Source organism: Gasterosteus aculeatus, chromosome 17 (assembly GCF_964276395.1).
Source record: "Gasterosteus aculeatus chromosome 17, fGasAcu3.hap1.1, whole genome shotgun sequence".
NCBI lineage: Eukaryota > Metazoa > Chordata > Actinopteri > Perciformes > Gasterosteidae > Gasterosteus > Gasterosteus aculeatus.
This window is the reverse complement of record NC_135705.1, coordinates 3,320,751-3,346,520: the sequence shown is the minus strand read 5'-3', so window position 1 is coordinate 3,346,520 and position 25,770 is coordinate 3,320,751. Positions and strand designations below refer to the sequence as shown.

At 48.8% G+C, this 25,770-nt stretch overlaps 4 protein-coding genes across 21 annotated transcripts in view; all 4 read right to left on the bottom strand.

Annotated features, from left to right (window-relative positions):
* Window positions 1–309: 309 nt before the first annotated feature.
* On the bottom strand, window positions 310–5,249 carry kif17 (kinesin family member 17). 2 transcript variants are annotated; one of them, XM_078092820.1, is made up of 15 exons: window positions 4,813–5,247; window positions 4,534–4,680; window positions 4,331–4,432; window positions 3,939–4,128; window positions 3,224–3,676; window positions 3,009–3,106; window positions 2,726–2,915; window positions 2,542–2,612; window positions 2,385–2,417; window positions 2,323–2,351; window positions 1,935–2,163; window positions 1,429–1,687; window positions 1,260–1,321; window positions 1,029–1,176; window positions 310–870 (listed from the first exon to the last, which is right to left on the bottom strand). In XM_078092820.1, exons 1-15 carry the CDS (start codon window positions 5,041–5,043, stop codon window positions 707–709), a joined length of 2,406 nt encoding a protein of 801 aa, XP_077948946.1. In that variant the 5' UTR covers window positions 5,044–5,247; the 3' UTR covers window positions 310–706. The 2 variants fall into 2 exon arrangements, with proteins under 2 accessions (XP_077948946.1, XP_077948945.1); XM_078092819.1 differs by having other exon boundaries at window positions 2,323–2,417; window positions 4,813–5,249.
* A 152-nt stretch (window positions 5,250–5,401) lies between these two features.
* Window positions 5,402–9,115, bottom strand: sh2d5 (SH2 domain containing 5). Of its 3 annotated transcripts, none has more exons than XM_078092821.1 (10): window positions 8,791–9,115; window positions 8,320–8,385; window positions 8,153–8,233; window positions 7,992–8,066; window positions 7,760–7,906; window positions 7,426–7,626; window positions 7,151–7,325; window positions 6,684–6,789; window positions 6,428–6,587; window positions 5,402–6,242 (listed from the first exon to the last, which is right to left on the bottom strand). In XM_078092821.1, exons 2-10 carry the CDS (start codon window positions 8,368–8,370, stop codon window positions 6,060–6,062), a joined length of 1,179 nt encoding a protein of 392 aa, XP_077948947.1. In that variant the 5' UTR covers window positions 8,371–8,385; window positions 8,791–9,115; the 3' UTR covers window positions 5,402–6,059. The 3 variants fall into 3 exon arrangements, with proteins under 3 accessions (XP_077948947.1, XP_077948948.1, XP_077948950.1); XM_078092822.1 differs by having other exon boundaries at window positions 8,320–8,688; window positions 8,791–9,100; XM_078092824.1 differs by having other exon boundaries at window positions 8,153–8,270; window positions 8,791–9,034.
* A 502-nt stretch (window positions 9,116–9,617) lies between these two features.
* On the bottom strand, window positions 9,618–17,297 carry hp1bp3 (heterochromatin protein 1, binding protein 3). 2 transcript variants are annotated; one of them, XM_040204843.2, is made up of 13 exons: window positions 16,751–17,297; window positions 16,158–16,238; window positions 14,573–14,732; window positions 13,891–13,953; window positions 13,603–13,756; window positions 13,378–13,521; window positions 13,051–13,110; window positions 12,485–12,624; window positions 12,205–12,295; window positions 11,882–12,041; window positions 11,585–11,696; window positions 11,266–11,424; window positions 9,618–11,126 (listed from the first exon to the last, which is right to left on the bottom strand). In XM_040204843.2, exons 2-13 carry the CDS (start codon window positions 16,222–16,224, stop codon window positions 10,520–10,522), a joined length of 1,917 nt encoding a protein of 638 aa, XP_040060777.2. In that variant the 5' UTR covers window positions 16,225–16,238; window positions 16,751–17,297; the 3' UTR covers window positions 9,618–10,519. The 2 variants fall into 2 exon arrangements, with proteins under 2 accessions (XP_040060777.2, XP_040060778.2); XM_040204844.2 differs by lacking the exon at window positions 13,891–13,953 and having other exon boundaries at window positions 16,751–17,169.
* An 843-nt stretch (window positions 17,298–18,140) lies between these two features.
* eif4g3a (eukaryotic translation initiation factor 4 gamma, 3a) overlaps window positions 18,141–25,770 on the bottom strand; it is a 35,620-nt gene continuing 27,990 nt past the window's right edge. For all 14 annotated transcript variants that reach the window (XM_078092813.1, XM_040204809.2, XM_040204812.2 and 11 more), the window contains 14 exons: window positions 25,306–25,444; window positions 24,863–24,984; window positions 23,670–23,760; window positions 23,075–23,192; window positions 22,754–22,977; window positions 22,089–22,201; window positions 21,362–21,534; window positions 20,898–21,023; window positions 20,625–20,706; window positions 20,233–20,331; window positions 19,908–20,045; window positions 19,636–19,717; window positions 19,409–19,555; window positions 18,141–19,165 (listed from right to left, as the gene is read on the bottom strand). In XM_078092813.1, coding sequence (XP_077948939.1) covers window positions 18,984–19,165; window positions 19,409–19,555; window positions 19,636–19,717; window positions 19,908–20,045; window positions 20,233–20,331; window positions 20,625–20,706; window positions 20,898–21,023; window positions 21,362–21,534; window positions 22,089–22,201; window positions 22,754–22,977; window positions 23,075–23,192; window positions 23,670–23,760; window positions 24,863–24,984; window positions 25,306–25,444 — 1,836 coding nt within the window. In that variant the 3' untranslated portion in view covers window positions 18,141–18,983. The remainder of the gene's footprint in view (window positions 19,166–19,408; window positions 19,556–19,635; window positions 19,718–19,907; window positions 20,046–20,232; window positions 20,332–20,624; window positions 20,707–20,897; window positions 21,024–21,361; window positions 21,535–22,088; window positions 22,202–22,753; window positions 22,978–23,074; window positions 23,193–23,669; window positions 23,761–24,862; window positions 24,985–25,305; window positions 25,445–25,770) is intronic.

Sequence of the window (25,770 nt, the reverse complement as noted above, 5' to 3'; positions counted from 1 at the left end):
AGCGGCGGAGAGGTTTGCGATCATCGGTGGAGATGCGTACGATGCAACTACGCCACCTGAGATAAAGACCTTTAAATAATTCATTTATTATCTACGCAATATTTTAAACACGCCAAAATCCACACCGCTGACCCCCAGAGGTCATACGGTGTGTAACGAGAGGTCACCCTCTGCTACCTGCAGGGCCGCTGCCGTGACAACAGCCCCCTTGGACAGCGTGTGACCGTGGAGTCGCGCCGACGGGGATCTCGTGTGTTAATACTGTTCACAGCACAATCAGCGCGCCGTGTAGTAAAGGAGCCATGTGGATACATTCATTCATTTTATTTATTCTATTCAGCAGCAATGACTTTAGAAGTTAGAAAAATAACTGTTGGTTTACAAATTTAGCAACGGCCAAACACATCAGAAGTTAAACGTGGCATCTGGACTTTGAGTCTCACAGGGAAGGAATCACAAGTGTGAAGGTGTGAAGGTACAACAAGTATCACACTGTAGGTAGTATTTTGTTCAAAATCAACATTGACATAGTGAATAAAAACCTGACACCCAGACTCACGGCGTGGCGGAAATGGGCCTCAACATTTTTGGTTTGCAGTGAATATGAAAATCAATAAATATATTCAGGAATTTGAAAAACTGTGTGAGAGTAGTTTTTAAAATCCAAAATAAAGTAAAGTAGTAAAGTGACGGGAAAAGAACCTTTTCAAATCCCTTCGTTGTGGATGTGAGATTTGCTCTTTTTGCGCCTCACTTTGGCGTTGGACACCGGGACGTCCAGCGACTCCAGGCGGAAGGGACGCGGCAGGGCGGAGTCGGTGCAGATGGGCGGGGTCACGGCCCCCCTAACCAGGGGAGGAGGGTGGAGGACTGCGAGAGAAGAGCTCCATCAGAAGGGTCAACCCAAAATACGAGCCTGGGCAAACGCCTAAAGTGTTCAGAATGTGGCTTGTTTCTCACGCACCGCGTTGTACTTAAAGCCTGTACTGTGATCTTTATATACACGTTGAGCCTGTGTCCAGTTTTACCGTGTCCCCTGGCCGCGTCCCGTCCCAGCAGATGGATCGCTCTCTTTGACCTGAAGTAGCTGCTGGCGATGTTCTCGCTGTCGCTGCGGTCCAGCATCTCCTTGTACCGGTCCCCCTCCTCCTCCTCCACCTCCTCCTTATCATCAGCCTGCTGAAGGACAGACATGAGTTTAGGGCTCCGTGACGGTGCTTCTGTGTGTGTGGTGCTTAATAAAAAACAAGTGGACCCACCGTGGACGGCTCTCCGCTGTCCCCCGCCGAAGCCCTTCCGGCTGAAAGCTTCGGAGTCACCGCTGTGTGTGAGATCATATTTAAGGGGGAGATCGAGTGACACGCATGGATTTGCACTCACAAGCCTCAGAACAGATGGTTTTTGTTCTCTGCTTTTCCCACTTTGCACCTGCAGGCAGGGTCGTTTTCTGCACCACCACGTCAGGCAACCTCCAGGTGGCGCCCTCCTCGTCCCAGGCGGCTTCTTTCTTCAAGCGGTCCAGGTTGCTGTAGTTGCAGTCGCGGCGCACCAGGGGCACCATCCGCTCCAGCAGGCCGTGCAGCAGGAGGCCCTCCCTCTCCAGCCGCCGGATGGAGGCCAGGTAGTCGTCCCTCTCCACCTCGAACTCGGCCTGCAGGTCACGGATCTCCAGTTTGGCTGCTTTCAGCTGTCACAACGGGTCGGCGTGGTTTTTTTCACGGTGGAATGGCAGAGCGTATCATTTCAACACAACACCAAGAGCTTAAGAGACTCTGCAAAGTTGATTTCACACGAGCCGCCAACATTTAGTGGGAACCTTGAACTATTTGGGGCGTTGACTAAACACATTGTTGCATGTGGGGTTTTGACCCTGAAGCAGGTTGTTGAACATCGGTACAAACCGGACTGCTTGTCCTCCAGCCGCGGGGACCCACCTTGCCCTGGACCTTGACCAGAGCTTGACTCTTTGCATGCACCTCTTCCTGGATGGAGTTGTAGACGTTCAGCAGCACGCTTTCACTGTCCTCACTGTCCTCGGACAGGGCGCGGATGAGGTGGACTTTTCTCTGGTCGGCGAGGTTCTTCCTCTGCTTCTGTCGTTGCTTCAACTCGTTGTTCCTGGCCTGCTCCCCTCCGACCACCTGCTGTTCCAGCTGCTGCAGTCTGCGGACAGATGGATGAGTGGAAACGGACGATACTGGACTCTTGAGGAAACTGTATTGCGTCGGTATTTAGGGAGTAGAACATTGAGGACATCCGAACAACTCTTTGGTTTGTTTTCCTCACATATTGAAATACACAGCGGGATGTTTGCCCACATACCTTTCCAGGACGTGTTGCTGGTCCGGAGGCCCCGCAGTGCCGTCACGCGAGTATGCATCGGGGGTATTTTGGACACGGACTGCTGGTTCGGCGAGCTGGCTCACCGACGTGAGGAAATAACACCGCGTGAGTTTCACAATCCATGGTTCTATTTTCCTGGCAGCAATCATTGCTTTTGGGTGATGTGGATCAGTGAGGGGAGGGGCCGGTGGACAGTACCTTGGTCGGGGGACTTTCTCCATGTGTACACAACTCTGCCACAACATCCTCTGTCACACAGCTGGAGCTCGCTGACGCAGAGAACAACGACATCATATAAAACAACGAACGTTCAGGGCATCGACTCACCAGAGCTTGTTGAAAGGCCGGCGAGCACAGAAACCAATGTGGAAACTATAGTTACATTGTGGAGATGCTGTTCTGTTCCCGTTCTTTGGGACGGGGCCCCCCCTGCTGGCCGGAGCCTTTTCCAAACGGGGCAGCTGGGATTGGCAGGAGGAACGCAGCGCGGCGATGTCCTCCTGCAGCTTCGCCTTGCACTCCTGCTCTGCGTTGTAGTCGGCCTGCAACTTGGCCAGCCTCACTTCGTACTCCTGCGGCGAGAGCAGAACAAAGTCCCGTAAATCACCGCGTTCTTACACAAAGCATCCGGAGACGGGAAGTGATATATTGGCGTGGGAACGGACCGCAGTGGCCTCTTTAATCTTCTCTGCTTCTGTGTTGGTGGATTGCGCCCTCGAAGGAACAGCGGGGGACGCCTCGGACAACGGACCAGCCAGCAGAGCTGCATGAGGACCACAAGTTGGGGGGGGGGGGTTCAGCAAAAGAAATCAAGCATTTGGCAACTATCAAATGGAAATATGTTGTTCTCCTTTCACTTAAAGAAAAATCTGCCACTCACGCGCAAGGTCAGCGGTGCCCAGCTTGCCTGAGATGAGGGCCCGCAACTTCCTGATCTCCTCCTGATACTCCCGGAGCAGAGCATCCTTGGGGTCCTCGTTGATACGAGGCCGGTTCTGGATGCTCTTGGCCCGGTTGGCGTAGCGCAGCGTGCTCAGGCTTTCCTCGTAGTTGTTGTCCGCGGGCGAGAGACAGGCGATCATCAAGGTGCGCGTGTTTCCTCCCAGGGAGTCCTGCAGCAGCCGGGTCAGCTTGGAGTCCCGGTAGGGGACGTGCTTGGAGCGGCCGTCCACCAGCGCCGAGATGACGTTGCCCAGGGCCGAGAGCGAGAGGTTGATCTTGGTGGCCTCGCGGAGTCGCTCCCCCGTGGCGCCGGTCTTAGACTGACGCTCGCTTCCGGCCAGGTCGACGAGGTTGAGTTTACCTGCTCGTAGGCGGTCCTGGCCGCCTGCATCTGAGAGGGGGGAATAAAAGGTCGATACAAAAATATGTCTTTGGTGCCATAATACGGTTCTTGTTATGTGATTTTGTTCCATTGTTATTATTGTGGTTTGTGTGTTGAATAAGAATTTTGAAATGCCTTTAACTTAAATGGAAAAATGTATTTATGTGGAGACCGAGCTGGTAAATTATCCAGAAAGAGGCACATAAAGACGGATACAATGAGGCTGAAAGGCCAATTTATGCTTTTTCTGCACAAAAATGTGTGTGTTTACCGGTGTTGTAGATCTCCAAATGGATGGAGAAGATGGAGTGCGAGCGCGACGAGTCCTTGTTCATCAGCGTGTAGCCCACCGCCCGGTTCCGCCACCCTCGCTCTACGATTGTCTCGCACTCCCCCACGCTGTGCACCGTGTGCATGGAGAGGTCCCGCACGTACACGCCTCGCTCCGGATGCTCTCTCAGCTGAGCATTCATCCGCCACGAAAAAAACGAAAATACAATAAATAAAATCCCCTTGTGCAAACACCATAACCTTCTGGAAGCTGTGTAACTATGGCAACTTTCAGAGTATTGCGCAACACACAAGCAGCCTGTCAGGTGACTCTGTGCTGCTTGTTATTAAAACAGTTGGATTACGAGTCACTGTTTAGTAAGAGAGACTCGCCTCCAATCTGTGTTTGGTGTCACTACCCAACAGGTCTCGGATCTCTTCATTGTAGATCTCCAGGTACGAGGCCCTCACCAGGAATTTTGTGTTTTCTGCACACTGGCTTCCACAAAACGAGAAACATGCGCCGAATGACCTCCTCTGCACTTAAGAACGCAATTAAATCCAATTATGTTCACTTACGGTGTTCACGACTTTACCTGAATACTCTCGAAGATGTGCTCAAAGGCCCTCGGGATGACCCCCCTCTGCGCGGCGGGATGGGACACCCCCTGCATGGTGAAAGACTTCCCACTCCCAGTTTGTCCGTAGGCGAAGATTGTCCCGTTGTATCCCTCAGTGACGCCCTGGAGAGACGGGAGGGCAGCAACAAATGGGTTGACCTCGGACTTGAGACACGCGTTAGAACCGGAGGCGCCCGGTGGACCGGCGCGCCCTCGCTGGACCGCGAGACACTCCGAGAGGTCCACGGAGCTCACCTCGACCAAGGAGTAGGCGGCCTCGTTGTACATCTGCTCGGTGGTCTGGTCCAGGAAGTAGGTGCCGTCGAAGGTGAAGTGTTTGGGGGGCTCGTCCGCCGCCCCGGGCTTCTCTATGGAGCACTGGCACCGGCGCGGGTCCACGGACAGCACCACGTCCGAGGCGAGGGCCCGCTCCCGGGCGTTCAGGGGCCGGCACCGGACCACCACCGTCACCGACTCGGACCCCATGTCCACTTCCGCCGGGAGCGTTTAATTCGGCTTTTATCAACACCAGAACCGGGCCCGTTCGGTCAGTAAGCGGAGGACAGCGGCTCACCGACGAGGCGACATTCATTTGCAACGTTAGTTAACGGACTTGCTGCGGCGTTGTGACGTTGCTTAGCAACCGGTGAGCGACGGTTGCGTATAAAAAGAGAAACAGCATTTTCGGAAACTTCACGTCTCAGCTCCACCACCTTCAACGGTACAACTCAAAAGACACCCAATAGTTCACACATCAAGCAATCCCACGTGGATCGATAATAAACTATTTGCAGATCTTTCTCATATTCCAGACCTATAGATGGGAAACAACACTTTTGCTGGATTTGGTTTGAAAACATTTAATCTCAAACAGGGATCAACGATATGAAAATTGTTCGTTAAGACTCGTGGAAAGATGAATAAAAGAATCTCAAATACGACCGAGACCTAATATCACACCCGGCACACTATTACCAGTTAAAACCAGTAAGCGGTCACCTCACAAACTTTAAACACTGATCATTTGAACATGTTCTTTCTCAGGAGCCCAAAAGTAAAATACTAATAATCAAAGAATAATAATGTGATAAAATATTATTTTTATAAAAACAACTAAACAGAGAAAACAAACGTATGGCTTTGACACCGTACGCAATAATCTGCTGGACTGAACAGTTTCATATGATTACATTTGAAGTAAAAAAAATAAAATAATAAAATCCCCAAATACAAATAAAACCACTTCTTAACAGAAGATTATATTAAAAAAAATCACAAAAAAGCAGCAGGGCCAACATATTACAGAGGAGTCCCCTCGGATGGAAGGACGGGTACACTGGACATTAAGTGCCAACGCCGGTAACGGGTGCATTGAGTTAACGAAGACTCCCACACGTAGAAGTAAAAGGTAGGAGATTATATATGTGCAAAATAAAATGGAAAAGAGTCACTTAGTCCGAGGTTGGCATCCTCTGGTTCCAGTGTGTGTGTGTGTGTGTGGCTTAAATCCATTCCTTTCTCTGGGCACTCTTAAGCTGGGCTTTCTCAGGCGGCCTGCTGGCGTGTTCCTCCCACTCGTAGCAGTGGTTCACCCGGGCGCAGCTCAGCAGACACGCCAGCTCCCCCCGAGTCTCCGTGTAGTGTTCGATCAGCTCCGCCAGGGAGCCGAATTCAGTGCTGTGCGTCTGCCGCAAAGAAACAACAACAACAACAAGAAACAACACACAGTAAGATCAGAGGTTGCAACGGGTGTTACGGAGAGCTGCTGGTTAAATCATTAGTAATCACACATTAGATGCCTTCCATACAAACCTTATGGAAAAAAAATATACACGAGTTGGAAAGTTGAAAATCTTGATGAAACAACTACCTCCAGCAGGAATTTCCCTTCGCTGGTGTTTTCGATGTGGAGCGTGAAGAGTCCAGAGGGCATGCGAATGATGAGGGAGCTACATTGTTTTTTTTTAGGATGAGGACACAGGAGGTACGATCCCAGAACATCGTCTGCGAGCAGGGAACAGCAGCTTTCACTGGGACGGAGACGGAGAAGTTAGACAAAATACAACAAACCCCCCCGACCCCCACCCCCTCCCCCTTTGCCTCTGAGCAAACTAATGCACGCTCACGTTGCGATTCCGGCACAACACCACACCGCCTGCGCCAGAGCTTCTTCAGTCTCGGCCAATCTGGGCGCTCGGGTTCTCCTCACCGGCGCGTCTTCCTTGTGCCCTCCTGAGTCAGAGGAGAAGAAGGAAGACCTTTTCATGCCGAGTCCACGTGCAGAAAGAGGAGGCCTTCCACCAGTGTGAAGGCCGGTGTGCGCGTCTTTAAGTGCAACGGGACTGAGATGGACAAAACAAGATGTGAAGAATCCGCTTAACGGTGAGAAGCTGTGGAAAATGCACACAAACGACCATTAATCCACCTCCTGAAAGTGGCCTGAATCCCCCGAAACTACCTTCTGACACCACAGCAGACAGTGAGCGGCTGCCCATCACCTGGACACATACGCGTGTGTGGTGGGGGGGGGGGGGGTTACTTTACCTAAATAACTCTTTGACTCTTGAAAGCGCTCTTTGAATACTCTGCCCACCTGGTGACCCCCTCAGGTGCCACTGAACGGAGCGCTGTCTGAGCGGCGTGAAGGTGAAGGAGCGGTACGCCCCGGAGCGCAGCCCTTTGGTGCGCATGGCCTTCTTTCGCACCAGCGAGGGGGAGGAGGTGGGGAAGGATTCGGAAGGCAGCTCGTCGGAGGACTTGTGATTCTCCTGGGGGGGGGGGGGAGGGTAGAGGACACCGGGGGTTAAAGTGAAAGGAAACAGGGGGGGGGAATTCGAACGGCTGAATACACGCAAGGGGCATTCGGACCGTGGTCCCCGGCAACAGCCCCTGGAAAGGGGCTCTCCTGAAGGAGACCAGGGCGCTGACGCTGAGGGGGAAGCCGTGGTTGAGCAGGGAGGGGTTGCGGCGAGGCAGCGGGCCCCCGGAGTCCCCGCGGGCCTCCTCCGGGTGCTTCTCCAGGTAACGCAGCTGGAAGCAGCGGCACAGCAGCAGGTTCAGGAACTGCGCCTGCAGGGGGTAAGAGGGGGGGGGGGCAACGTGCGGAGAAAAAAAGAGCCCGTGAGCCGGTTTTAAAAAGCGGAGGCGGAGCTGCTCGAGCGGCGCTCCTTCGTCTGGACGGGCGGCGGTTTACGCTACTCGCCGCTCTGGAGTGCCTGGCCCGGTAGAGGTGGCAGTACAGCTGGCCGTCGGCGCGGCCCGGGTTGTGGGAGATGAAGGCGAACTGGGCGTCGACGGGCCGGGCGGTGGACAGGGAGACCCGACGCAGCGCGTGAGCCATCAGCAGCGTCTGAGGACGGAGGGCGCGCTTGTTTTAGCGTCCCATATGCCCGCAGGGTTCTGCGCGCACGTGTGCGTTTTGTCTTCACACGTACCGTCTCGTCCTCATCGTACATTTTCACACCTTTGACGGAGAACTTTAGGGACACGGGCCTCCGCCTGTCGCACGCCTGCTCGGAGGCCAAACACGACACCCGTTAACACTTCTCGCAGCCGCAAGCGGTCGCACATTTGAGGGGGGGGGGGGGGGACTCACTCTGAGGGACTTGAGCTGAGTGTGCAGCAGCTTCATCTGGTCATCCAGGCAGCGGTCGTCCACGGGAAACGAGCCCACGTACTTCCCAGTAAAGAGGCGAGTTGAGGCCAAACAACAACTTCAAAATGTGAAGAATCTGATTATTATTTCTTGTTTTTTTTTGTTACCTCTGCCGATACGGTCACTGCACCGTCGTCTCTGACGGGGGCCTCGCCCATGCTGCCCGATCACCGCTGTGAGAGCAGACCACCAGAACATCTCGCACTCATGTTAACAGGTACACAATTTAAAAAAAAAAAAAAAGAGCTTTCGGGAAAACAATAAAATTGGAAAAATAAAATAAAAGTCCAGTAATGTGAACGATTGTTCCAGTTTGAAGAGACTACGTGAAGAGGAGCGTCATCTAGCTGGTGCTGGAATGTTCACCTGTGATTTTTGGGTTCTTCAGGCGTCACAAGTGCGTCAAAGTTAGACGATGAGTAACACAAGTTAGATTGAGCGAGAAGTCTCCTTCTTCCAAACGCGGGTCTACATGCCTTAAAAAAAATACGTTGATTAACTTCTCCGTTTCAAACTTTGAACCGTTTCCGCCCCGTGTGTGTGTGTGCGTGCGTGTACGTGTGTACGTCACAACTCACGGCTCAGGTTGTCCGGAGTCCTTCGAACTCGCAGAAGCTCCGAAACGAACCGGCCCGCTCGGGGTCCGGGGTCCGGGGTCCGGGTCCTCTTCACACGGGGTCAGTCGACGCGTTTCCTGACTTCACCTGCTGCCGCCGCGCGGTGGTCCAGGTGTGCTGCTGTGCGCGGGGGCGGGGAAGGAACCGGGGGAGGAGTAGGAAGGGGGGGCCGGCGGGGGGGTACAGACACATAGGCCCCTGGATCACGGAACACGCGGAGGATTACGCCTTGAACGCCTCCTCCCGCCCCGCTGCTCCGCGTTTCTTTTCTTTTTTCTTCCTCCACAAATTCCTGCTGATGTCGCAATCAGCCCGGTGACGTCACACGCCAAGTGGATCACTGTTTACATTTTCTCTTTCAATTCAAATCTCTACGGAGATTTTACCTTGAACTTATTAGTATACATATAGAATACATTCTATATATAATTGTTTCACAGTGCGTTTATATTAGGCACGTATGTTATGAACATGCAAATACTATTTACTTTTGTTGGGTTATTGTTTTAATTTAACAAGCTCCATTACACACACACACACACACACACACACACACACACACGTCTGTAGGTTGGGAACCACTGGTACACACATTTTAAGCTAAATGGAACGGTTATCATCTACCATTAAATAATGCACATACAATCTCATCAGAAAACTAACCAGCAAGTATAGCGATTGGTTTATGCTTTTGTAAATGCATAATTTATGCATATTTAACTTCTGGAATCAGGCAAATGTGTTGAGTATTTCGAGTAAACAGAAGAAACTAGAAAAACACACAAGAGTTTACAAATATAGCCATTTTATTAATGACCTGGAAAAGAAGCTTAACAACACAAGATTACATTGCATGCAGGGTGTGTATGAACCAATGTCCTCCTTTTCCTTATGAACACACATCTCTTGCAGTTTGGTACTGAATTACAGCTGTGAAGCAATAAAATCAATGTATTTGCTTGATATAGACACTTAAGTCTTTAAAATGAATACTAACAATGTTTTCTACTTTGTTAAGTCAAGCTTGTGGGCAAAATCTTTTCTGGGGGCATTTAATTAGTGTTTTAAAATGAACAAATATCAAATTATGTAAATAATAATTCATAATTAAAAAGGATGGATAACAATTCAAATTCCTGTGCAGGGCTGCACAGTGAAAAACATTGTTTTATCCCCCAATACAGGTTAACAATGTTAAAATCTGTGTTTTATAAAATATTGGGAACCATTTAAACTTTCCAACCCATATAAATTAATAAGGACATTTTTTTTCAACCCTTAAACACCGACATCAGAGTTGATTTGATATTAGGAAGGTGTGCTGCCAACAATTAAAGAGTGGGTGCCGAACAGATATAAAAACGGAGGTCACTACACGGCTCTAGTCGCAGTTTAGAGGGGGGGGGGGGGGGGACACCACGCCGTCCTGGCAGCTGGTCGCACATCTGTTTCGACAGCAACGGTAACTGAGCTTCTCTACACACGGTGGTTCAAAAACAAAGATCCCAAAACGTTCAGTGTACAGTCAAAACTGGGAAAGAGAACATTCTTATTCTACAACAGAAATGACAAATCAAAAAGAAAGTAAACTGCTCCGCCGCTTAAAAAGGGAGAGAAACGGAGCGCTGAAACGAAGCGGCAAACTGCTGCAGCTTCAGAGCGGCCCAGTCCGCGGGAGGCCGTCCCGGGCTCAGTACTTCCCCCTCTTGGTCTTGCGAGTGGACGTCTTCCTGCCCCTCGCCGCGGCCGGCGCCGCCTCCTTTTTGACTGCTGGTTTTACCGGGGTTGTCTTTTCGGGCGCGGAGCGCCTGGGCCCCCCTTTGGCCGCCGCCTTTCCAACCGCGGGCTTCTCGGGCCGCGAGTCCTCGGGTTTCGACCGCTTGGACGCGCTCCTAGTCGTTTCCTTGGCGACGATGGCCTCCTCAGGGGACGATTCTCTGGACGCCGGCCGCTTGGACCCCCTTTTGCTCTGCTTCTTGACGGCCGGCGTTTGGGGCTTTTTTGCGGCGGGGGCCTTCTTCACTGGCGTGGCTTTAGGGGGCGGCGTTGGTTTCTTCGCCGCGGCCGACTGCTTCCTCCACTCTCGCTTGACCGGAGACGCCGCCTTCTTGACCGGAGATGCCGTCTTTTTGACCGGAGACGCCGCCTTCTTCACCGGAGACGCAGCCTTTTTGACCGGAGACTTCTTTGCGAGGGAGCGTCCCCGTCCTTTGGCTTTCGACTTGCTAGAGCTCCGGGACTTCTTGGCTGCAGGGGGGCGCGGGGCCTTGGGTGGCGGCCTCTTCTTTGAAGATTTTCTAAAAGCAATTTGAACAGGCAGCTTTAATTTGTGTATGAGCAGCGCCCCTTGTGGTCATTAGAAGAACAGCACCTTGAACAGTCACGTCACAAATGCCGTTGGACAAGAAAACTGAAAATGTTTCTTTTCCCACTCACCTATTCCGAGAGGGAGCTTCGTCCTCAGACTCTTCTTCTTCTTCTTCCTCTTCCTCCTCCTCTTCCTCCTCTGAAGAAGAATGAACCGGCCGCCTCCCTCTGGCTGGCGGCTTTTTATTTGATTGGTCGTTGAACTTGTCTGGGTACAGGATGGTGGGGCTAAAGAGAAGACGACAATCATCAGGGATTCTCACTTTTAGCTCGTATTCCCTCCAAAGCTCACACTCATCCACTCCCGACTGGACCACAGCATCCTGTACGGCACATCCACCGAAACCTCGCGCAAATAAACCACCGACACCAGACGCAGTGGACGTACCTCGGGTAGAAGGGGAACGAGAGCTGGTAGGTTCCTGTGAAGCCGTGACCGGTGATCTGCTCCATCCAGCCGAGCACTTTACACTTGGTCAGGGTTCTCCTCAGACTGGCCACTAAAGACAAGCGTTCTTTACTAAACAAGCACATGGCTGCCTGCACCATCCCGTTGTATAATCAACTTGTCTGAACTTTAACTTTGATTGTTGCAGAGTTTAGACATTCTAGGGGCTGTAAAAGCGCTCGCGCGCCATCTTGCTTTTTGTCTAAAGAGCTAATAAATAATAAACGGCGGTCTTACCTAATCTGTACTCCTTCGTGTCCTTGTTTGCGTCCACTAGGTATTTGCGCAGAGTGGTGGTGCTGCAGGTTTTGGGTTCGTTCATGGCGGTGATGGCGGCTGTGATGGCGTCCTCCAAGCTGCTGCCCTTCAGCAGGACCTGATTGCCGGCGCGCTTCAGCTGCGACAGTCGAGAACAGAAACATCGTTAGCACGCCGGGTCGCCGAGTCTGTGGCTCGGAGCCGCTTTGTCCTCCAGAAGCAGATTGAGGGGCAAGTGTTGCTAACTGCTCTGTGAATTTAAAGAAAAATCTATACGCTGTGCAACAAAGAGTTAGCTTTACCTGGAATGTGCCGTTGGCTCCTTTCCCAGTGATTTGCTCCAGATGCCCCCTCTCCACCGCCTTCACCAGGGCGGACTTGAGTACATCCGGCCTGGGGGGGCCAACCGTTCATATTTTCAATAATCCCAGATGACGTTACATTTTAAAAACTTTAATGAGCATCCATGACTTCAGCAGTCCATTTATTCACTCACATGGATTTATAGGTTATCACAGGTCAGACAAGCCGCAGAGTTTAATAAAGGCAACGTTCCAACAGGACGTTTGGTTTTTCCTGTACCTGTTTTGGATGTTTAAGGTGGGGAAGTGCTGCTCCAGGTATTTCTTAATCATGTAGTAGGAGGCTTCTTTGGGCTCACAGAGCCGAGTGATGATGAGGGGAAGAGCGTCTCCCAGAGCCTCCACGTTCACGGCTGCTTTCTGCAACACCATCACATTAAGACGCATGCAGACAAACCGAGAGACGGGGAGAACAAACTGCTGCAGTAACAAAAAGGCGAAAGATCCATGAAACGAGTGCGGGGAGCTTGTAATTTCCCAAAATGATATTTTCACAGCACTACAGCTAATTAATATTGGAGACGGGATCCATCACTGCAAACCCTTCTTCGCGTGGTTTTAACTGAAGTGTAATACGCGAAGCTACAACACGGAACATTTAGAACGAATTCAATGATTAACACTTATCAAAGACCTCGCAACAAATAACCTGTTGTGTATCGAGGAACCAACAGATCCTTAAACAATACTGGGACGGACTTTTGATGACACTGCCCATCACTCTAGTGGACACGGTTGTTCCACTTAAGATCCCCAGTAGGAACACAGCAGTGTCCTGCGACATACCTTAGGAGAGGCGGAGATCTTCCCGATGGCGAAGGTTCCTGAAAGGCCTTTCCCCGTGAGCTGCGTGAGACGGACCAGTAACGAGAGTAAGTAGACCCGACACATCTCCGGTGTTCCCACCAACACTTCATAAGCATCTGTGAAATAACCTCATCGCTAAAAGGAGCCAGACCTCAAACCGATGGGACTTCATTTTAAATTTCAAGACAATTCCCTGTAATCCCCACAGAACTCTGCTAGGCTACATTGTTATCCGTTGCCTTTCTGTATTTTTCCTCATTAATGATCAATGAAAGGACTTGAGATGATGCCCTCATCTATGTTTACCTGTTTGATAGTTCCCTTCTCCAAATGCTTCTTCATTGCTTTCTTGATGAGAAACTTCTTATTTTCGAGCTCCATCTCCGGGTACTTTTTCTGAATGTACTTCATGAAGCACTGGTATGAAACTCCAGACTTGTCATTAGAAGACTGCGGAGAAAGAGGAGAAGGAATTAGAAACCCGCCGTGACCGAGCGCGTCGATGGATCGAGCCTCCGGGTTCCTACACACCGTGATGGCTTCGATGAGAATGTTATCCACTCTGTTGTTGCCTGCAAAGGTGGCGATGGGAAGCTTTTTGCCGGCGGCGACGGTGGCCCACGCAGGAATCGTCCTTTTCACCTTCTTGCCTTTGGCTTTCGCGGACTTGTAGCCATCCTTCAACCTGCCGCCGAAGAGAAAAAAGAAAGAAAAAAAAGGAAAAGGAGGAGGAGATACAAGTTGAGTGAAGCGGTTCGTTCCTTCAGAAGCGATATTTCACTGTGATTTCTACCACCCTTATCTCTGCCACATCCTCACCTTAGTAGGAGAACATAGCAGTGTGTTGCACACTGTCCAGCTGCGCAGTCCTTGCATTTGTCCCTTTGTCACCGACGGGAAAGACAAAATGAAGTTTGAGAACATCCGTCTTAATGATCACCATGTCATTCGACCCTCCCTGGATGGCGACGCTAGTGCACTACGTGCAGAAAAGTTTGTTTGTGAGAAGAAATTCACTTGTATAATAAGTCATCATCGTGGAAAGACGTAACTACAGCTGCATGTGGACTTGTCCATCATTGTGTAGCAGTTAAATGTAGCACGAGTACATGTTTTTCATGTGCTTTAGTCACTCTGTTAGTTATTTCTGGGTACGAGTGAGAACGTTGACTTCATTCAATACGTTTCTTTTACTGTAACAACTTAATAAATCTGTTTCAGGTGACGGTAAAATAAAAGTTTAGAAAAACGAAGTTTCCGACCGGGAGTAGCCTCGGTTGCGCGTGATGCTCGGCACTCAAACGACCACGACGTGTCGAGTGCGTAAAGTATTTTGCATGAGCGGCTCTCCAGGAAGCCAGTGCTTTGCAAATGCAACGCCTCATCGATGAGAGGAGCAGCCTGCTGTTGTCCAGCAGAGGTAAGGATAATATAAACAGATAAAAAGTGCTATCAAAGTGAAATATCGCAGCGTTCACACGAGCTCTCTGGTGAAACTCACTCTTTCTTATCCGCCTTTTCTTCTGCCTTCTCCTCCGCGGGCTCGTCGCCTTTCTCCCCGTTCTCCGCGGGCTCGGCCTCCGCCTCCTTTGGAGCGGCAGACGGTGCAGCCGGTTCCTCTTCGGCGGCGACAGCAGACTCCTCCGAGGACGCCTGAGGCTCTGCGGGGAGGGAAACAAAAACACGTTTTGCAGTTGATCAGTCATGGCGATGTGCAAAGAGCATATTTCAAGTAGGTCAAAAGAAAAGTCTGACATTATTATGTCCATGTTGCCTCATTTGCCTCTCGCACACGTAGTTATGCTACTGCTCTGGGTGTGCAGGACTGTTCTTCCTTTAACTGGTTTTGGCCACTATTTGACATGGTCACGGCCAGGGCTGTAGTGGAGGGTAAACGCACGTAAACGCCGTTTACGCACCTCTAGAATTTTGGAAAAGCGTTTACGCACCTATAAATAGCGTTTACGCACCTCAAAGTTCCCTGCGCCTTGTATTCTTCCGTTGGAATAATCCAAAATAAACTTGGTGTAATTTTAAAACAGCTAAAACTACGTTTCCTATTGTTGAACATATAAACGCCGTAGTCTGAATCATTTTCATTTGCGCTTCATTACGGTCTGTGAGCATCCAATCAGTGCCTTGCGGCTGCAGCAGCGACCAATCAGGATCCAGGAGGTGTGTAAACACACACCTTGTGGATCAGCCCAGTGGTCCCTAACCTTTCTTGGGGGGGTAGTAGTCGCACGCTGTGTTCGCTGGTCGTGCACGGTAAAAGAAAAACGCCTGGTGACGCGTAGATTAGAAAACAAGTCAGTTCTCAATGTGAAACAAAACATGCTGTATAAGCTATTTATGATGACGTAGGTAGTACATGAGTGTTCCTCTAACTTGTGTTGTCAGTGTAATTGACAGGCTGCTTAACTGGTTAACTCTTAAATTCAACATATTTTTTCAGGCAGTGAGAGGACAGCCAATGATGCAGAGAGCACAGGGAGAGGAGAAACACCAGGTCCAATAGAGAGAGGAGAAGCACAGAGGAACGCGTTCTGGGGTTCATGGCTCCTCTGTGCAAGGCAGGACCTGACGTGGAGGACAAGGAGGCCCTCTGGGCACTACTGTAAAAAGGAGACTCCATATGTAGATAGTTCTTAATCTGCAATTGTGTTGTTGTGTTGACATTTTCTTAACTGTTTTCTTAAATTTAATAAACTACTAACACATTTATTCATTGTCATTGATTGTATATGACTTTTACTGATAACATAATCCAATATAGCCAGGACAGCCTTACAGAGTCGCGACGCTTTGTGTTGCGTTGCTTCGCATCGCGTCGAGGTCTGTATGATCACAAAATTCAGAGTTTACCCACCTCTAATTTTACCACTACAGCACTGGTCACGGCCGATTGGCCGGATCTGCTGTAGTTATCTTCAAGTTCAGGCTTAATCAAGAGGTTTTAAAGGCATCTGCAGCCTGACAACACTCAGGTGTTTGCGTGTGCGCGTGTGGGATGCGACGAGTACCAACGACTGCGCGTTCGCGCGGGTGCTGCGTTCAGGGGCTGGAGAGAGCGCCGGCTGCCTTACCTTTCTCTGCTGCAGCAGAGGGGGCCTTCTCCGGGGTAGGAGTCGCTGCTACTCGGCGTATCGGCATCACACGAGATTAACCTGGACGAGGAAAACAAAACAAGGGGGCGGGTGGTTGGTGTGTGTGTGTTGAAGGGGGTTGGGGGGAGGTGGGTGTCATTAGCCCTCAGCGCGGGTCTGGGGCCCATTCCCGTGTACGTGCGTTGTTAAGACACGGAGGCGACATCGCAACACCCACTTCATTCATTTGGGCATCCTTATCATGAGGACAACATTAACAAAACAAAAGGCGCACTTGAGTTTCGCCGAAAGCGTCCACCTTCGAGGCGGCGCGATGCTCTTTGCCTCAACCGCCGGTCTCTGCCAATGTGTTTCCGATAATTTGCACACAGCCAGAAGACGAGTTGCCAAAAAAAATTCGGCAATTTCGCCATTTTGTCCGTTGGTTGATACACACAGTAATGGCGTCGCACAAGGCAGAACATTCATTTCAGTTGCATTGAGTTAGAACCACCAGCCTGCGCATTATTCCCAGCTTCGCATCCGTGCAACACATTTAACTAGTGACTTATCGTAACACGCGTCAAACTTACCTCTTACTAGTGGAGAAAAAGTGAGCTACTTTGGAGTAAAATTCTGCACGACCCTTTATTTAGATTTTCTGTTTACAAGCCCCGCCCCATTAGGACCGTTGGGTTACGTCGCGGCGTCACGCGGCACGTCCGTGGGGCCCCACTGTCATGGCCGCCGACAATTACCGTCGAATAGGCCATTCTCGACTCTCGTTCGCTGCCGTAACCGACCGAGGCTAGCGGGAAAGAGGCTAGCTAGCAAAGAAACGTTCTTCCATAAAGTTTCTCAAAGCTCAGTGGTAGTTTGTGATCAGTTCAGTTGATGTTGTCTACAATAACGTTCAACGCAATGCGAGCAAATAGTTAAATCAAGAGATGCATGAATAATTACCGCGTTAAAAACTACAGCCCGGATGAGGTTTTCAGAGGCTGTCTTTGGCAAAGACTCATGGGAGCTGTAGTTGTATCACAAGTTAAGATGAAGACACATTCTCCTATTCAAAACCGCAGTGGATACAAATTAAGAATAAAGACAGAAAAACATCAGAAACATACTTATGATTTCTAGCTGCATCGCTATGAGTAAATTAGTTAAACTTTTTCACCACATGGATGAGGAATGCAACCTTATAAACAGTGTATAACGTTCGTTAATATTTACCATTATTTGAATTAATACAAATTAATGGATTAATTGTTTTGCTAATGAAATATGTGAAAATTGAGTACAGTGCCAGTCAAAACTTCCCTATGTGAATCTTCACATCGCTTATTATGTCTGAACATTGAAAAAAATAAAAAAAATAAAAAGAGTGACATACAACAGAAAAGAAGGAAATTTTCGCAAACAAGAAGCTGACATTTTCAGATCAATCAGCAATCTATCCAGTGGCCTAATAATACATGTGCCAGCTTAAGTCTCCATCTTCCAGCATGATGCCGGAAATTATTTTTGGGGTGATTTAAAACCAACAAGCCAATTGCAGTAAAGACAAGCACGTGCACCAGATGTGGATAAGCAAGCCCCCTTTGGTGATCTGAAAAGAACGTGATCATGAAGACATTGTAAGGTGAATAGCAGTACATGCATGACCACATTAAAAACAGCTCAACTGGATTCATACACGTCAAGAATATTTACAAAAAAAACATATAGAAAAAGTGTAGTTAATTACACGTCACAAAGGAACTTTTGCAGCTTAAAGCCACAAGTTGTGAGTTAATTCATAATGTTTGTTGGTGCTTTAATTGGCTCATAGCCCCCCCCCTCCCTCCCCCACTGCTGCTGCTCCTGGGTTCACATCATAGGAGGTGCTCCTGTTACCCAAAAAATGCAAAAACAGACTTTTGAAAAGAAACATATCTGGCAACCCTCATTTTTTAACTCCAACCAAATAAATGACAATGAGCATTTTTAAATACCTTTTTTGTCTTTAATGTATTTACAAGCTTTAATCTGCTCTGTAGGTCTGAAGTATTACAAGCATTTCAAGTTCAGCGACTCTGGCGATTTGCTTTTTAAAGTTGCAATTTTTGCTCGTTTCACTTCAATGTATCCGGTTTGTTCATCGACAGTTCTGTGGACTGACGCATCGCTTCTCGAATGCATTACCTGGGCCTCTCACGAGGCGTATGTACATGTCAACGCAGAGCTAGCCGAGGCCGAGGGAAACACCTTGTGGTTATCAGGAGATAACCTTTGACCTCAAAACGTCATACACGGACAACGTTAATGGGTTCTGTGCATCCACTCCTTTTTTATGTCTGCTTCCCCTTCATCCCAAAATAACTTTGTTTTACCCTGTTTTAAACCAAACAAACAGTGTGGAATCCAGGGAGGCCATTTCTTTCACAATTATTATTTTGTTATTATAATTAATTATATTGTTAATTCTGTTGTTCTCATTTGTGAGCATCTGCAAATGTTAAATAACTTTCATATTTGCAGTCCTTAAAAAAATAATAAATTAAAGAGTCCAGAACCTATGTATCTTTAAGTCTCTTCTTAAAAAGTAACAAAACCAAAGTTAAAATTTAAAACAAAAATATTTTCTATGTATAATACAGGTATTTAGTGCTTCCGCCGTTGAAATCCAAACTCAAAATGGCGGCATGTTTCGGAACCGTACCGAAGAAAAAAAATTCCAGCCGTAAAAACACGTCGTCCGGCCCACACACCCATTTTGAATGTTTGTTTGTTCTGCCGTAAGGATGCAGTTCAACTACGTCGCGTCCCCGGGGGGCGTCTCCCTCGTCAATTGTCTTCCGACTCCTCCTCCGCCTCCCGCAGCCAGGTGAAGAAGGCCGTGACGGACTTGAGGGCCACCCCCTTCCCCTGCTGCTCGGCGGGGTCTTTGCTCGTCTCCCACTTGTAGAAAGCGTCCTCCGAGATCACGTCCTCGTCGTACAGACAGTCAAAGAACATCCGGAGAAGGTCTGGAAGACAAAAGGCGCGTCGGCCATCGTTTTAAGTGAAAGGGCTTCCTGTCCTGCCGTGGTAAACCGCTGTAAACTACCAGTTCTCTGAATTACTTTCTACATTTTAGCATCAATGTTTCCTGCTGATGAAGATCATGTGACGCGTTCAACAGCTTCTGACTAGCAAGGAAAAGGACAAGCTGACATTACATATTCCACAATAGCGGTTCTCTCCGCCCAAGGAAGAGACGCAGCACTTACTCGGAGGCTGATCCAGGGCGACGATCAGCGCCTGAAGTGCATAAAGTGCTTGCAGCTGTCGCTCAGTGTCTGAGTTAAGGTACTTGAGTAATACAGGCAATCTCTTCTGGATGATGGCCGTGTCCACTCGACAGTTGGTGGTATCGTCTGTTGGGGTAGAGCGGGATGCGGAGTGAGTTCGCTGGTGGCGTTATAGAGTTTCTCCTCCAGGTGGCAGAGGCGCTTACCTTTCACTGCCGCCTTACACACAGCGGTCATCAGGGCCCTCAGGAAGGGAGACGAGCTCGTCTGAGATTCGTCTACGGTTGCCTGGGAAATAAGGAGGACAAAACACAGCGTGCCAATTTCCAAAAGTATAGATTATAAATAATAATATTTAAGGAGAAATAACAACATGGATGTTTCTGCTGCTCATTACAGGCTGCCTGCTCTATTTAGGCCACTAGCGTGCAGAGTTTAATGTTTCTTTCCCCGCTGAGAAATGTGTGACTTGTCATACCTCTGCCCATTTAAAGATCTCCTCATCGCTGACCATGTCCTCCAGGAGGAGTCTCTCCAGCTGCTGGCTCAGCTCCTCAGGAGACAAGATCCTCTTGGACACGTCCCCCTCAGGACCGTCCGAGAGGAACTGGAGTTTCTGGTGTGGCGGCAAGGCGACGATGGAAGAGGTAAATGATGAAATGGGGAAAAAGAAGTGAGGAGGAAGTCAAAGTGTGCGCAGTCTTCTTTTTGTCTTACATTAGTATAAAAAAGCCAATGATCGGTGACAGAGATTTCCTACAGTATAAATACTTCTCGATCCATACTGAGGCCTTTTTACTAACCTGTTCTGAGATGAAAGCCTCAACGTCCTCGTCCTCTGGCAGGAAGTCGTCCCAGCTGAGGGCAGATTCCCTCCATAAAGAAGCCACAGTCCTATGGCTCTGTGGAGACAAGATGAGACAACCTTCTCTGATGCATCTTTCTAGTCTCCAGGTAAAAAAGATTTCAATGGGCGCTATTGGCCATTTGATTTATCTAGTAAATGCATGAGAAAAACATTTAGAGCAACAATAAGTGCCAAAATAATACATATATGTTCATATATAAACCACCTCGACAGACATTTAAGTGGCCGTCGTCTGATACCTGTGCACATCTAACCACAAGCTACTGATTAAACTACTGGCTTTATGACGAACAGGTGACTTAACTGAATATTGAAGGTGTTGCTTACCGTTCGTTTGCATAGTATGTGCAGTATTTCAGAGATCAAGATCCCAGCTCTTCCCACAGGAAGCAAAGGTTTGCCTAATTCACTGTGCACAAAAAGAGACAAGAAGCAGTTTAATGACAAAATTAAACACAAAAAACAATCTTATGTGCTGCTATTAGGGCCCATGCCCAAAACACTGCAATTGGTTTCATTTATTCTGAGCAAACAGCACATGTGTACTTTATTTTTAGCTTGTTTTCTCCTGGAGAACAAAGTGTGCGCTTGGTGTAGCACCTAAAGAGCTCTCTCATAGAGAAGGCCTCTTCCTTCAGCACCGGGGCGAGCAGCTCGGCCAGGTACAGCCAGATGTGAGGAATGTCGATGGCCATGTCGTCCGCTAGTTCCAGCGTGTCTGCGAACCTGAGAAAGAGAAGAAGAGGGCCGAGCGGTGGTTAGGGAACAACGCACAACAGTCATGTAATTGCTCCTGCGCTCTGGAGGCTGACAAAGACCAGTCACTCACATACGTGTAAAAACATGTATAAAACACAGAGCAGCTCTTTACTCAAATTTATTCTCCATTGTATTTATCACAGAACTGAAGACCTTTGGGACCAGAAGAAGTAACCTCCACTTATACGTTTGAGTACTTGATATTTGCTTTTGTAAAACCACCATTGATCCAAAAGTTATTAACAAATACGTGAAGTTGCACGCAGACAACAAAAAGAGTGCGTTGAAGAAGTTGGGGAACTGACCCTTTGTAGAACTGAGGTTTGGGCAGGATGCCCTGCTGCACCAGCAGGAAGAGGAGCTGGCCCATGTGGTCCCGTGTTATCTGACTGCGCTCCAGGGTCGACTCCACCCCGACGCGCACAAAGACGTGCAGCTGAGAGCCCAGGTCCAGCTCGCTCACACACTGAACGGCCTCCTGCAGGAGAACACACACACACGTGATCAGAAGAAGGAACAAGAACACCACGCACATGCTACTGCTGCACAGACAGCGCGGGAAGCAGAACGAGTAAAGCCGCTGTTCTGATATCATCACAATCTCATTAAGAAGAAACACAGGGACAGTTTAGACTTCTCTACGTGGGGTGTTTTCCCACTTCTACCTCACCCGGGTTGCAACTGGATTCTACGGGGCAAAATGTTTTTGTCAGGAGTCTTGTGGATTTGTAGAGAACAGATGGATACTACGGCTTCAGTTCCACATTAGAAAGACCTTTGTTACTGTGAGGTAAAGCAGGGAACTACTGGAAACACAGCGTTCACTTAAACATTAATTTCCCTTTAGGTTTGCTGCTCCCACAGAATTCCAGTGCACCAAGTCCTGACTCCTGTCTCCGATCTGGGGTTGTTCCAGCTGCAGAAAAGTAATTAAACCAACCCCACCCCAAGTATGCCACTGATCTAGATTAATCTAGTGAAACCAATACTGAAAACACAAGCATCTCCTGGCGATCTTGTGGAACTCGGTACCTTGGAGTCATTTATGTGCAGGAACTCATCAATGATGGACTTGGACTTCCTCTCGGTCTCCTCCACAGACAGAGGAGGTCTTTCCGGAGTCTGAACCACTGACTCCGGTTTCACTGTTGGGGTGAAAAACAACGATGACATCAGTGTCTGTCTGCTGTGAGCGCAAGCTGGAAATCCACATCTGGTCTGTTATTCTCTATTCGGACTTCCAAAAATATTTTTTTTTTAAACTTAACGGGTTTTTAGAAAATACACTTTAAAAAAAGTTTTAAACATAATATTTACTATCTGGACTAAAAGACGCATGATAACATTACAGCTAAAGCGAATTAAAAATATGCACTAAGATTAGACCCTTTTACAGTTTCACAGCAGTGAACGCGATGCGAGGGAAACCTCAACAGATGACCTTTATAGTTCTGTCAGTGAGCCGGTACAATACATTAGCTTGTGGCCCCAGCGTGTAACGTTCAACCAGCGAGAAACGAAATGCAAGTCTTTCTATCAATCAATTGATGATTCCATCAATCATCAATGGTGTATCCAGGATATCTGATGCCAAACAAAACCCGTCTATGCTTCGATCAGTAAACAGCCGTGTGTCGAGCCACTAGAGACGCTTTGAATTTGAATGTCATTTCCAATCTCGGTCCTGTGCGTCTCACCAGGTTCCCGGACTCCGCTGCTGTCCGGCTCCTCCTTGTCCTCGGTGACGCTCTGTCTCCGGGGCTCGGCCCCCTCTCGCTCCCGGTCTCTCTGCGGCTCCTCGGGGGTCGGACTGTCCGGCAGCTCCTTCGAACTGCCGCCCCTGGCGAACGGTCCGGGCCGCGACGACGGCGGGGCAAAGGTCACCGGCTTCTCGCCGCGTTCCCTGGCCGCGCTGTTAACGCTGCCGGGTAGGAGAGACCCCACAAAGAACTCAAGTCAATCGGGATGTTTGGAAAGTGAGAGCTCAACTACCAGAAGCAGGCGTTAGTGTGTTTTACCTGGCCAGAGTTCTCCTGGAGTCAATGTCTGGGTTGTGCGGGGGAGGCGTGGAGGGCGGGGGAGGGGGCGTCGACTGCAGCGCCGAGTACCGATTGAGGCCGGCTGTCCGTGATAGTTCTGTTACGGAGAAAACAGGTACAAGAGAGGAAAGTTACGGGTCATTAAGAGTTTTGGTGTTTGCAGAATCCAGAGAGGAAGAAAATACGAAATACAAAGCTGAGAAACAGGTGAAAGAATCTCTGCGAGTTTCAGGATCAAACTGAAAGCATCAGTGAGCATCGACAGAGGGGATCCCCCAATGTGACATTCAAGTCGGTTGCAGCTACAGTCTCTGTGTGTGCGTGCGTGCGCTCAGGATATTACTTCTCTTGCCTTCCAATCAAGTTGGAACTATTGTTTTAAAGTAGTTCCCGATTGTAACAACCCACATATGGATGAAATGAACAGTCATCTGAACAGAGGTGCTCCACCTCTGGCGCCCTTTCTGCGTTTACACAATACAAGAAATACTTCGCTGTGTAATAAACACCATTTCAGGTCCGAGCTCCTGCAATGTTCCGTCGCACTGTGTTGGATCAGTTAATGAATTCTTACCTGAGTCACTGGCCTTGGCTCCTCCACTGCTGCCCTTCCCCCACGTGACTTGAGCGCGGGGGCCCAGCTGGATCTTCTCATCCATTTGAGGCTGCAGAGACAGGAATCATTTAAGATGGTTCGATCACACATGGAAAACACACAGCAATAAAAAAGGCAAAAGAGAACAACATTTGAGAAAAAAAAAACAATTATATTTTGATGGTTCCTTTATCACGCTGAGCTGAAACAGTACAGATCAATCAGCAAAGGTACTGAGAGGCTTGTGTCATGTAATTGTGGCCTCCCCGATATCTGCAGAATACTTTTTTGGTCTATTTGTAACTTGGGTCTTAAGAACGCGCGAGTTAGAACTTTGGATTCAAGATAGCACACAAAAAGCACCAGCATAACATAAAGAGTATACTCTTACTATACTAGTTGTCAACAACGATGTAAAAGCAATGTCCTCCTTGTGCAGCTAACTGTAAGAAGATGGCAAAATTCTTTTCACACGGCAGTACCTGGGGGGTCCGGCAGGGGGACTGAGCATTACCCACAATAATGTGGCTCAGAGGAGAGCAGGCCCACACGAATGAGTACACATGAAACACAGGTGCACATCCACTGGCTCTCTGAAACACTCGAAAGAACAACCAGCACCGGGGAACGAGCTTCTGACCGTAGAAAAGAACCAAAAGAAACAGACAAACTCGTCCTGACAGGAAGAACAACCTCAGCGCTTCATCCGAAAGACAGAGAAGACATAATAAAATGCTGCTACCAAACGGGGCTATATGGGCACAAATAAATATCACAATATAAAAACTAGTGGGATTTTTTGTGGTTTGAACAGTACAAACGTAGAGGTTTAACACACCCATAGTGTAAAGTGGTTATGTCTGATGTGGTTTGTTTGCACGACTCAAGTCATGAAAGTGACACATTCAGCACGCACGAGTCAGACCAACCAAATGCTCTTTTTTTGTCATTTGCTCATTCATATTCTTTGAAAGTTCTGATCGGCGGCCAATGGGATTCTCCCTGATCTATCAGTGAAAAGGAGTCGTGCCACTAATCTGCTCCAACCTTGTCTCAATTCCTAAAGTGCAGGAGGAAAGAAATAAAGGATGCATGTAGGAATCGGGAATAAGAGCCGTTCCCCATTGCAGCGCTGGCTTTGCTCGCACTGAAAAAGCACCAGCGCGTCTTACCTTGGAGATCTTTGGGATCTTGGTGGGGTCGATGGTCCTGCTGTTCTTCGTCACGGGTACAGTGTTCCAGGTCTCTTCTCTCTGCACGCGCTGCTCCCTCTGCTCCCGCTGATCTCTGGGATCTACGGGGCCAAGGAGACACACACACGCCTTACAAAATGCACTTGCAAAAAGGTCCAGAATCCAACGGTATTCTCATTCATTGACCGGCCAATGAAAGCCAGCAAACTGTCATTTCTTTTACTTTTTTGAGCCAAACATGGTGAAAACGATGAGTCAGCTGACCGATGGGAGGGACTGAGGGGCTTCCTGTCTGCTGTCGGGCACAATAGCATCTCTGCAGGCCCCAGGGACAGGAAATCTGTCTGTACGACTGCTGGCTTCCCGAGTCACTGTAGCTGTGGCCACTAAGCCTTAAAGAGGATTTAGACTGCGAGACTGACCTGGCCGTCTCTTGCTGTCCTTGGAGAGAAGTTGCTGCTGCACTTTTCTCTGCTCCTCCTGCTCTTCGATCTTTGCCTCCTTGTGGATCTGCTCGATGGTTTTCGGGCCCTGGTCGGCTCTCCTGGACACCCAGTTGTGCTGGAAGAATAACGAGAACCACAAATGCCTTCATTACCGATCCCATGCAGAGCACTACGATATAAATATACACACACATATATGTTCAGACACAGACGTTAACAACGCTGTAAGTTTCAACTTCCATTGTGACTCTCAATTAGTTTTATCAATATTTGTTTCATTCCATGATGCTGAACATGCCGCTTTTGTTTTTATACAAAGTGGATTCATTATGCAGCTTAAGCAGCTCACATACAGAACCTATGGATTAATCCACACTATGTCTGAAGATTCCTGGTTTACAGCCACTAGTAAAACACGGAACTGTGTGATCCCATTTACTG

Coding starts and splice junctions, on each gene's coding strand:
- hp1bp3 (XM_040204843.2), bottom strand. CDS start 16,224: ATGCCGATACGCCGAGTAGCAGCGACTCCTACCCCGGAGAAGGCCCCC. Junction 14,733..16,157: donor CTCTGCTGCAGCAGAGAAAG/GTAAGGCAGCCG, acceptor CCCTCCCCGCAG/AGCCTCAGGCGTCCTCGGAG. Junction 13,954..14,572: donor GAAAAGGCGGATAAGAAAGA/GTGAGTTTCACC, acceptor TCGGTGACAAAG/GGACAAATGCAAGGACTGCG.
- kif17 (XM_078092819.1), bottom strand. CDS start 5,043: ATGGGGTCCGAGTCGGTGACGGTGGTGGTCCGGTGCCGGCCCCTGAAC. Junction 2,164..2,322: donor CAGCAACACGTCCTGGAAAG/GTATGTGGGCAA, acceptor ATCTGTCCGCAG/ACTGCAGCAGCTGGAACAGC. Junction 1,322..1,428: donor GAAAACGACCCTGCCTGCAG/GTGCAAAGTGGG, acceptor TCTCACACACAG/CGGTGACTCCGAAGCTTTCA.
- sh2d5 (XM_078092821.1), bottom strand. CDS start 8,370: ATGGGCGAGGCCCCCGTCAGAGACGACGGTGCAGTGACCGTATCGGCA. Junction 7,627..7,759: donor GGGCCAGGCACTCCAGAGCG/GCGAGTAGCGTA, acceptor TACCCCCTGCAG/GCGCAGTTCCTGAACCTGCT. Junction 7,326..7,425: donor GGCTGTTGCCGGGGACCACG/GTCCGAATGCCC, acceptor CCCCCCCCCCAG/GAGAATCACAAGTCCTCCGA.